The 11,586-nt window shown below is 43.1% G+C and overlaps 1 protein-coding gene across 1 annotated transcript in view; it reads left to right on the top strand.

Annotated features, from left to right (window-relative positions):
• The window catches only part of RND2 (Rho family GTPase 2), a 215,223-nt gene that overhangs the window by 52,364 nt on the left and 151,273 nt on the right, over nucleotides 1-11,586 (top strand). Inside the window, exon 2 of the mRNA XM_068264150.1 lies at nucleotides 1,659-1,746. Coding sequence (XP_068120251.1) covers nucleotides 1,659-1,746 — 88 coding nt within the window. The remainder of the gene's footprint in view (nucleotides 1-1,658; nucleotides 1,747-11,586) is intronic.

An 11,586-nucleotide genomic window follows, 5' to 3' on the forward strand; every position in this document is an offset into this window, starting at 1 on the left:
TTAAACGTGCCGTGTTACAATGCTGCTGCTCTGACGTGCGCCTGTAACGTCCCACTGTGAAAGCAGCCTGAAGATTATTGTGTGTCTTTTGAAATTCTGAAAATTAAAAATTACAGTAGACTTTGGCCTCAATTCAAACACTTTATCAAACGTTTGATAATTTTACCTCATGGTTAAAATGTAATTTTGAATTCACTAAGATGTTATAGATTCATCTGTTTTATCGATAGAATGTTCAATAAATCTATAGCACCTTAGTGAATTAAAAATTTGATTTTACCCTTGAGGTAAATTATCAAACGTTCGATAAAGTGTTTGAGAAAGCTTAGTGAATTGATGCCTTTGTCATTTACATTTGTTTTTTCTGAGCTCTTTTCTACATATGTTTCCTTGTGTTCCAATTCATGTAACTGTAGATGTGGTGGAATACCATTAAGGATATACCTTTACAAAGTTGATCATAAAATCTCTCAATTTTTCATCTCCTTGCGTTATCCCTTGTATAATTTGTAAAGGGATCTGTTGGCTGATGCTCTGTCTTTAGGGTATGTACACATAAAATGTTGATTGGACCAATGACTGAACAATTTTACCACATCAATGTAGTATGAGGAACAACAGATTTTGAATATTATGAACAGATCGTGTAGATAAGCTCTCATACTACATGAGACTGGTCAAGCTGGTCAATCAAAATTTCCGGGAGATCTGATCAAGTCTGCTAGAAACTGATGAGCTAGCAGATCTACCCAATCGTAAATTATCAAACTTATCGATTTGGTTCAGACTAGAACTTTTGATTGGATTGGGGTGGTGTGGTAGCGGCGATAGATTGACGACCTATAGCATTGTGTTTCTATAGATATTCAATCAATTTCATGGTGAAAGCTATGAATCTCTATTTGCAGTGTGTGGAAGGAATAGGTCCCTCTCTGATCCGTTTCTGATCAGATAAAGGTCTATCTTTAGGGACACTGGGTAGCAATCTGCAAATGTATGGCCACCTTAACACATGCATGTGTATTTACATAGTGATTTTTATTGGAGAAGCATTTGATATACTGTAGATAAAAATGCCCTCTCGAATGTTCAATCCACAAGATGATCATAAATAAATTGATAGGGCCATTTTTTTTTAATTACATTTCATATTTTTATTTATTATGTAATCTGTTAACTCTTTTAGGATGGACTCCTCTTGTCCCTTCAAGGGCCAGTGGCTTTTTTTAGTTTTTTTCCCTTCCCAGTCACTGTGATTGGCTCACAGTGATCAGGAGGTCAGGAGCCAATGAAAACGGTGCCCGACCGATAGGAGAAAGCTCATCTGTCACATGACAGCTGAGTTTACTTCCTCCAGGAACAGCGATCGGCTTGGGACCGCGGTAACCTGCAGTGTAGAATCTACGCCGCATCTGTGATTCTACTTACCGTGGTCCTGAACCGATTATTAAAAAAAAACAAAATTGAAAAGCATTTGGGAGTTTTGACAAAAGGTTTCTCTGTGATTATGTAGAAAGCATTCATTTGAGATTTTAAAACCATGTTTGATGCTATATTTATGTAATAAGAGTGTGCAGCAAACGAGCTGCAGGTGTGTTTAAACACAAAACAAACGTACCTGATGTGGCTGACAGGTGCTCTTTTTCATTCTCTTTCAGAACTATGTCCCTACGGTGTTTGAGAATTATACGGCCAGCTTTGAGATTGACAAGCAGAGGATTGAGCTCAACATGTGGGACACGTCTGGTGAGTTTCTGTGCCGTGTGAGCGGGCTGTCTGGGAGTTGCATAGCATGGCAGGTGCGCTGCGTGTGAGCGGAAAATAATAATCGCTTTATGTGTGTTCTGGCTTCCAGCTAAACGGTATTAGTACCTTTGTACCTACAACGTAGGTTTATTTATATAAAAGATTATTAAGCCAGTTGCAGGCGCTAATGAAGCTCTTAGCTTGCGAAAGTACACATGCACTAATTTGCAGCACAGGAGAGCACTTAACCCCTGTCAATGCAAATGTTTTATACACGTCCGGATAACTGTCTTTGCTCATTAAGCTCATTTCGTGTACGAAACGAAACGGGCTGTTGCTTTGGAAACTCGTAATACTATTGGTGGGAATGCACACGTTTTAAAGCGGACCTGAACTCAGAACTTCCCCTTTGCTCTAAAAGATAAGCAACAGCATAATCTTTAAGCAAAAATTTTTTGATACAAACCCTGCAATAAATCTGCAGTGCGTCTATTTCCTGCTTTCATTGATAAAGACTTATTGTTAGCATCCTGTGTTTTCAAATGAGCTCTCTGCCATGTCAGTCAGCTGACACAGCTGAGGGATCAAGTTACAGTTGTGTTTAGTCACAGATAAGAGAGAACTATCTAAGGGCCCTTTTTAACGCAATGTGTTGCTATGCGTTAGCGTGCGTTAGTACGCGTTTTTTCCATAGCAGTGCATTGTTAAAAAGCTTTCAGTTAAAACGTGTGTAGTGGGGACTGAACCATAGGAAAACATTGACATTATTTTGAAAATCGGTTGTCTTTCAGTTGTAACTTAGAGCAACTGATTAATGGTGTCCATACACGGTACAAAAAAAATCGATTTTCCCGTTCGACCAAAAGATCGAATGGAATGAAAGTCGAAATTAATTTTTTTTTTTTTTCCCCCAATGAAGAAAACTGAAAGATTATCCCATTTTTTTCACTAAAAATCCAATCAGAAAAATCTTTAGATAATTTCATTCGGTTAATTATTAGATCAATCGGAGACAAATGAAAAAAGTGTGCCATGTATGGGCACCATAAGTGTAAAAGGTGCCTTAACTCTCTAAATACATACAGGGTGCATTCCTGTTTTCCTTCTGTCCTGTGCAAGAGTTCAGGTCCACTTTAAATAGCTGTTTCATGGAGTGTTATTGTGAAACAAGCTGTAAAAAAAGTTAGATGCCTATTTAGAGTGTAGGCTATGGATGCCATAGAGCAGTGATGGCTAACCTTGGCACTCCAGCTGTGACAAAACTACAAATCCCATCATGCCTCTGCCTCCCTGAGTCATGCTTAGAGCTGGCAGAATATTGCAGCGCCTTATGGGACTTATAGTTCCCCCACAGCTGGAGTGCCAAGGTTAGCCATCACTGGTATAGAGCATTCCCCCACTTTCTCCCCAGTGAAAGCATTCGACCTGCAGGTCTAAGCCTTTGCCACTCTTCAGGCAGCCTTTGGAGATATTTGTGTCCTGGAGAACTTCTGAAGATGAGTAGATCCATATTGCACACGAGCGTGGTCTCATATGCGCGCAGTACGGATGTGCCATCTTCTGGAGCATTTTGGGAGGTGAGGGGGAATGAGAAGACAGGGAATGGACTGGAAAGGCTCTATGAGGTCCAGAGCCTTCCCTTAGATTCCTAAGCTTTGGCAGTGATGAAATGCCTTTTTATGTTGCACTAGTTAAAAAAAAAAAAAAAAAAAAAAAAAAAGCCAGCCCGTTTAATAATGGGTGCTAGGCAACTGGCCATGTGCAGTGCGTGTGCCTGTGACCTCAAGCGTGGCCATGCCCCCTACCGCCTACAACCAGCGGATGGCTGTGCCCGCCCTACACTGCTGCCTGAAGCCCGTACGCATGCCTGCCAGGCACTTGACGCAGGGACAGAGGACGCAGGAACAGGGGAATGAATATGTAAGAATCGGGATACTTTTAAATCAACAAGATTATGTGCAAATTAGGAGTCGGAGGAATTCTAAACTGAGGATATAGTTTTATACACTCTTATGAAGCCACTCTATAGTGAAAATGTTAAAACCGTGTTAATTTTTTAATGCATTCTAATAATGTGCTTAGACTTCTTAGCTAGTGGGTTGAGTTGCGAGTAGCTGGTTCTTTGTCTTCAAGCAACATCGACTTATAAGTAATGTAAAATGTAGGAGCCACGTGTTCTCATATGCTAACAACAGATGTTTGGCTATGTGATAAGATATGCTGATGCAGTATGTGTTTTCTTTAGTGGATTTCAGAGTCAAATAAGTGCATTCCTTGGCACTTTCTAAATATAAATTAATTTATGTCCCAGTACATCTTTTAATAGGTTCTGCTTGGTGTGGTTTGCCTTTTTGAAACAGAAGGTATTTGCGATAACTCCGTTTTAAAGTGTACCAAGGTGACGCGAGATAACCATGTATATGTACAGTGCAAAACGTATTCATAACCAGACTGTTTTACTTGTTTTGTTTTTGCTGCCTGAAAGAGTACATTTCTAGTCCATGGAAGTGACAGCTTCTGTCTTGTTGGTACATGGTGGGGAATATAGTAACCATCACTGATAAGCAAATTACAGCCATAAAACTTTTCCTGGCGGAATACAACTTCTGAGAGCAGAGGGAGGTAATAAAAGGTCAATAGTTCATGTATTTTCATTCAGGCAACACTAAGGCCTCTTGCACACTGCAAGCGATTACGATTCAGATTCCGCTTTTTAATCGTTTTTTACATCTGATTCGCAGTTTGCTCCTTGCACACTGCAAATGGGAATCTGAATTGGATGTAAAAACTGATTAAAAAGCGGAATCTGAATCGGAATCGCTTGCAGTGTGCAAGAGGCCTTAATAGGCTGCTACTGAGCAGAGACAACAAAACATTTAATCTACTTCGTAAATGTTTAAATATAAGATTAAACCCATGGGGATATCTATTATTTTTTTTTCATCTCATCAGTTTATTGGTTCACTTCAAGTGGGTGACTGTGGTCTCCCACAATGCATCTCTACTGAATAAGCAAATTATCTCTTTATGCCCCTGAAGCCAGTCTTATATCCAGAACTGCTGGTGTATAACAAGCCTATAGCTTAGCTTATAACATTTGTAGAGCCACATCAGCCTAAAATGCAGACAGCCTGTTTCGGACTGTTGGTCCTCCTCACTGCATGGCATGGATTGATATGGCTCTATGGGATAGGGGCTTGGATCAGAACAGAATATCCAAGCAGCTCCCCAAGCTGCTTGGGTATTTAATAGGTTCTGTAATTAAAGGGCATGTTCTCTATACGGCATTGTGGGAAAAAGTCTGCATTTTATAACAAACAAAATGTAAAAGACGTGTGTGCCTAGGCATCTGATTCTAGTTCTACTGAACGCCTATAACGTAATAATTAATTACAATACTTTGATTTGTGAAGCAGTGGAATTGTGCCTTTTTCCAGGGCCTAGATGAGGTCATGGGCTCTTCATAATAGCAGAGCCTGTCTACACATCTATAAAGCATGACCTCTAGTGGTGAAAAGAATCCAAAGCAGTTTTTTTCTCTTTAGTCCTATCAGAAGGTGAAACAGGCAGAAGTGAGGAAAAGTGGGAGGGTGTCCTGTGTCTCAGGAAGTTGAAGATTCAGTAGATAATCATAAGAGGTGTTTGGAAAAGGACTAGTGCTCCCTGCATACTGCAAATTAGTTTTACGATTCCGATTCAGTTTCCGATTTGCAATTCCGATTTTCCCTGAATCCATTCAACAGAAAAACGGAGGAAAATAAATGCAGCAAGCAGTAACGATTAAAATGGGAATCTGATGTAAAAACCGATTAAAAAATGGAAATAGTGTGCAGGGAGCCTTAAAGATTTTTTTTTTTTTCAATTCAAGTCTTACAGAAGCAGGATTTTGTTTGTCAGAAATCGGGCTGTCCTTTTACCTGTATTAATATTACTGATTTATAAAGCACCAAAATATTCTGTGGCGTTACACACAATAAGGAACAACCATGGGTTACACACAGGGCTGTGGAGTCTGGCAATTTTGGGTGCTTGGATTCGGAGTCAGGAAAAAATGCACCTAATGAATTTAAACTGTAATTAAAATAGAAAATATGATAAAATGTACATACAGTAATAGCTGTGCTTAGTCCACAAAAATGAAATAAACCAATCAAAATTAGTTACTTGTTCTGCTTCAATAAAGCAGTCCCTGTATTTTTAAAGTCAGATATACACATCTGATTGTGACTGTACAGTATATATATGATGTGTACACAGGAATCTCTTATATATACTAAATAATGTCTATGCTGTAAGAATAAAGCCTGATGTGTAGCCGTGTCACTAATAGAGATGGTCAATGAGATGGAAATAATTCTACGTTGATGCTGATTTATGCAAATGTACATAAATCAACTGCGGCAGTACAGTTGATTTGATTGCTCATGAAATCAAATAATTTGATATGTTGTTAAAATTTGGTTTGGTGACTATGAATTAAATGGTGCCTGAGAAGGATGAAAAGAAGTTTTTTTTTTTTTTTTTTTTTTTTTTTTATACATACCTGGGGCTTCCTCCAGCCTCCTTCAGGCCAATCAGGCCCTCGCTGTCCTCCTCCACCACCTGGATCTTCTGCTATGAGTCCCGGTAATTCAGCCAGTCAGCGCAGTCCGGCCGCATTCTCGCTTCCACAGCCAGGAGCGTTCTGCACCTGCGCATTAGTGCTGCGCAGTTGTAGTACGCTCCCGGCGGCGGAGTGTGTGCATGTGCACTACACCAGACTGGCTCAAGTACCTGGACTCCTAGCAGAAGATCCAGGTGGTGGAGGACAGCGAGGGACTGATTAGCCTGAAGGGGGCTGGAGGAAGCCCCAGGTATGTATAAAATTTTAATTTCATCTGTCTCAGGTTTACTTTGTTACACAGTAGTACTATACTCTACATGTGCACTCACCACAGAGCTACAGGGAATCCACTTAGAATGTTGTGCACATTGAACACAGAGGTGTTGTCCATCACCCATAAATCTGGTTCAAATTGTGCATGAAGAATGTGTAATAGAGGAAGAATCTCCTTATTCCCCTACAGAGTACCTGCACATCACTCTTACATGTACCCACAGTTACATCGCCTAGGGCCTGATAGATGTTCTTTGTTCCGGTCTGTACCTTTTTACAAGTACTCTTACCAAGGACTAGTTTTTGCCTATGACTAAAGGGAATAAATATAGTAGTCTCCATATCCTTCTCACTTCAGTTGTCTCTTAAAATTCCTAAGCTTTGGCAGTTAAGAGACGAATTTCATGTTACATACTTTCAATCAACAAGATTGTAATATGCAAATGAGAGGAGTCTGAGTCGAGGAGTCGGTGGAATCCTAAATTGAGGAGTCTGAGTCGGTGGATTTTTGTACCGACTCCACAGCCCTGGTTACACAATAATAGAGACAGTGGTATGTAAAACCAATTGTGTAGCAAATTCCAAGACCCAGAAGGGTTGAGAGATTTACCCTTGGGAGCTTACAGTCTAGAGGAATAAGGAGAAAACAAAAGGTTGGGAGTATACGGTGTGTAGTATACAATATGTTTAGTTAGAAGCAGTTTTTTTTTTTTTTTTTTTTTTTTTTTTTTTAGGTTCTATTTAGCAAGGAGAACAACTTGGCCAGAGGTTCAAGTACAACTTGGCCAGGTTTGTAAAACAAAAACAAAGTGAGTTTTGAGCGGTGAGGTGACGCACTTGAGAAATCTTGCATAGGTGAATATGAGGAGGCTCTTTGACACATTGTATAAGCACACCAATCTATGTAACTTGGCAGGCTTGGTGGGCTCTTGGTGTTATTTGTTCAATCTCTAAAGCAGTTTTATGGTGACATTTTCCAATATCATTATGTGCAATTCAAAGCACTTTTGAAAGTCACGCTGGACATAAAATATATTGAAGGCTACAGCAAGACTCATTTCAATAGTTTGGAACAAAATGGGCAGTGTTGTTCATTGAAAACAGTTGTCTCATGCATGAATTAAAACCAGGAATTTGATCATGCAGCTGTAAGCTTTGGCGTCAATTGTGTCACAGTTTTCATACATGAGACCCTTTGTCTGGCAAAAAAAATGAAGCCTATGAATTTGCCAGGAGCAAGTGAAATCATCTTCCAACTGCCAAGTGTCAGCACCCACATGTCTATTGCCTGCATTAGGTTATCGCTATTTAACTCGTTCAGTGATTCCACTGACTGATATGAGTTCTACACTGCAACTCAAGCTGGCCATATATCAGGGCTGTGGAGTAGGTACAAAAATCTTCCAAACTCCGACGCTTCGGTTTATGAAAACTCTGACTCTAGGCACCCAAAATTGCTCTAACTCCTTGACTCCGACTGTCACAGACCGCTAGGCCGGTCTGCGGATGGGGTAAATCGATCAGCGTCAGAAATCCTCTTACACGGTCATTTGTTCATCACGAAGGGTAACCCGCGTTCGCAATTTGATGAACTGACTCGCGAAGGGAGCGTTCTGATACCAACCGAATCACTCCACACACATACAATTCAAAGATCTGCCACCAAGCGAGTTACACAGCCCGCTACTGTAATTTTACTAGGACTTCTAGAACGCTCTATTAACCCTTAGCAGTATGCAGGAACCTGGGTCAGATCGTTACCGTATTTCGCGCCGTATAAGACGCTCCGGAATATAAGACGCACCCAGGTTTAGAGGGCAAAAACCAGGGAAAAAAAAATATACTAAACCTGGTGCATCCATATTTCAGGAGCATCTTGTACATGTCGTCCTGTGTGTCCTCATGTGTGCTCCTGTGCCCCCCATATCCTCATGTGTCCTTCTGTGTGTCCTCCTGTGCTCCCATGTGTCCTCCTGTGCCCCCATGTGTCCTCCTGTGCCCCCATGTGTCATCCTGTGCCCCCATGTGTCCTCATGTGCCCCATGTGTCCTTCTGTGCCTCCCATGTGTCCTCCTGTGTCCTCCTGTGCCCCCCATGTGTCCTCCTGTGTCCTCATGTGCCCCCCATGTGTCCTCATGTGCCCCCCATGTGTCCTCATGTGCCCCCCATGTGTCCTCATGTGCCCCCCATGTGTCCTCATGTGCCCCCCATGTGTCCTCATGTGCCCCCCATGTGTCCTCATGTGCCCCCCATGTGTCCTCATGTGCCCCCCATGTGTCCTCATGTGCCCCCCATGTGTCCTCATGTGCCCTCCATGTGTCCTCATGTGCCCCCCATGTGTCCTTCTGTGCCCCCCATGTGTCCTCCTGTGCCCCCCATGTGTCCCTATATGTTCTCCTGTGCCCCCCCCCATGTGTCCTGTGTGTGCTCATGTGCCCCCATGTGTCTTGCTGTGCCCCCTCATGTGTGCTCCGGTGCCCCCATATGTCATCCGGTGCCCCCATGTGTCCTCATTTGCCCCCCTTGCCTGAGTCTCTTGGCCCCCCATAGGGTGTCAATAGCGGCGGCAACTTACCTTTGGCAGGCTCCCGCGCTGATCCTAGATGATTGCGCTGCCCCCCGCTAGTCTCCTCTGCCTCCCCCCTGCTTATCTGGCCCCCCCGGGTGTAGCAATAAGTATCGGCAGTTTACCTCCGCAGTGCGCCCGCGATGACTGCAGACGTCCGGCTTCCAGGCACTTCTCGCTCTAGTGACCGGCTTGAACTGATGACGCGCAGTTCAAAGCCGGTCACTAGAGCGAGAAGTGCCTGGAAGACGGACGTCTGCAGTCATCGCGGGCGCACTGCGGAGGTAAGCTGCCGATACTTATTGCTACACCCGGGGGGGCCAGATAAGCAGCGGGGAGGCAGAGGAGGCTAGCGGGGGGCAGCGCAATCATCTAGGATCAGCGCGGGAGCCTGCCAAAGGTAAGTTGCCGCCGCTATTGACACCCTATGGGGGGCCAAGAGACTCAGGCAGGGGGGGGGAAGGCAGGCACAGAAAGGCAGGGAATCCCCGACGTGGCGGCGGGTCGCGGTTCGTATCGGCGGGCGTTAAGTCGGGGATTCCCTGCCTTTGCCGTATAAGACGCAGGGACTTTTTCTCCCCATTTTTGGGGGAGAAAAAGTGCGTCTTATACGGCAACAAATACGGTATATCTGGGCCGGGTTCTCGCATACGGGTTATAAAGGTGTATACTTCTATTAAACACAGGGTAGCGAGTTCAGGAGAATAGGTATGATTGTGTATGTTCAGCAACAGGTCATAACCGCTAAACGATTTTTAAACGTTTAATAACACAAATGCATTACATACAGTTATATACACCTATTAACATATAAAACACAGAGCTTAAAAATAAAAGGAATAAAATCAGAAAGTTCTTACTTAGTTAGCTGAGCAGTCCATTGGAAGCATGAAGAAAAATAGTCCAGTTTAAAAGTAGGCATTCAGTTTATAAGTCCTTTGTACACTGCAGGCGCTGGCTCTCCTTAGCGCCTGCATAGACGTTCCTTAGTCGATGGAATTTGGAGAACTGGGTGGAGTTCCTTGCAAACGCTTTTTACTGACCAGAGTTTTGGGGCGGTCACTACCTGGAAAGTAGGTGTGTTTGAGGCAGGGTTACCTCCTGGCAGTCAGGTTGCCACCCACAGACTTGGAGCAAGGAATGTACCAATTATTAATAATTTGTGTAATTCCGCCCCAGATGGGTGCATCGCAAATCCGAGACCATATTCATAAGCGGCATGCGACTCTATTAAATGAGACTATACACGCCTAGTCTGTCGAATTTGCTCTACGCAGGCCGGATAAAGTGGTCTCTCTATTGATTCCTGATAGCCAGAAAATTATAAATCATGTGAGTGATAGAACTGATTTCTGGGTATCAGGAAATGTTTGTTATCTTTCTGTGCCAAACCCATCTTGAATTATTAATAAAGTAAATGTTCCCATTGTGTGAAGCTATAAGCTTGGAGGGAAATTTGAAGTTCAACCAGTTTGAGCTGGTTTGGTGGAACATGAGCTGTGTGACCAAATGGCTGCTCCCCAGGTGGTCTGGCCACTTGTGAATTCTTTCCTGACCTGAACAGGATGTGGGGGAGGGCTGTACTCCTGCCATGTTCTCAGAAGAAGAGCAAAGGAAGGCATTTTTTTATTCTACCCAGGGCTGAAAGTAACTGTGTGGGGCCATACGAAAATCGTTGGCGTTTACGCGCACGACTTTCCGTAATGTTCGTCACACCGACTCCTTAGTCTAATTTTTTACAAAAACTATGGATTTGGTTTAAAAATCATCCTACTGAGACTCCTCACTTTATTGAAACCTCTGACTCCGACTCCAGGTACTTAAAATTGATCCGACTCCACTGCTCTGCCACATATCACTTGACTTGGTGGTCTATCGACCATCCGATTTGATAATTGCCAAATCAGAATAAAATCAGTGCTACCAAGAGCATGCCCGATCGACAGTGTGACCAATTTTTTTCCCGAATGCATCGATCAAACATAGTTCAAGGTGTCAGGCCATTGTGGTCGATCGAAAGCGAGATGGTAGCGGTAAGCAATATAAGGACGAACAAATGCGAAAAAAAACCCGGTGCTGTTCCCCCTAGTGTATAAATGTAACCCTTCCCATTTATACATTACCGGTCCTATGTCACCCACCACGTGATGCCCGTCCGTGTTTGAAATCCTGCTGCTCCATTAGCGCTATATACGCCCCTGGCTTATAGGATGGGTCTCGTGACAGAGAGAGATTTATCTCTTGGTCAAACATCGCTGGATGAATGGGCACTTTACAGTACCTACTGTCATAGATTGCTGACATGATTCCCTATGTATGAGCACCTACCCAGGCTACATTCTTGATCTCTCAGCCCTTCCTTCCCAGAAGCCCAGCACATGCACGGTGACAATTGGGC

The sequence above is a fragment of the Hyperolius riggenbachi genome, chromosome 12 (genome assembly GCF_040937935.1).
Source record: "Hyperolius riggenbachi isolate aHypRig1 chromosome 12, aHypRig1.pri, whole genome shotgun sequence".
Lineage (NCBI taxonomy): Eukaryota > Metazoa > Chordata > Amphibia > Anura > Hyperoliidae > Hyperolius > Hyperolius riggenbachi.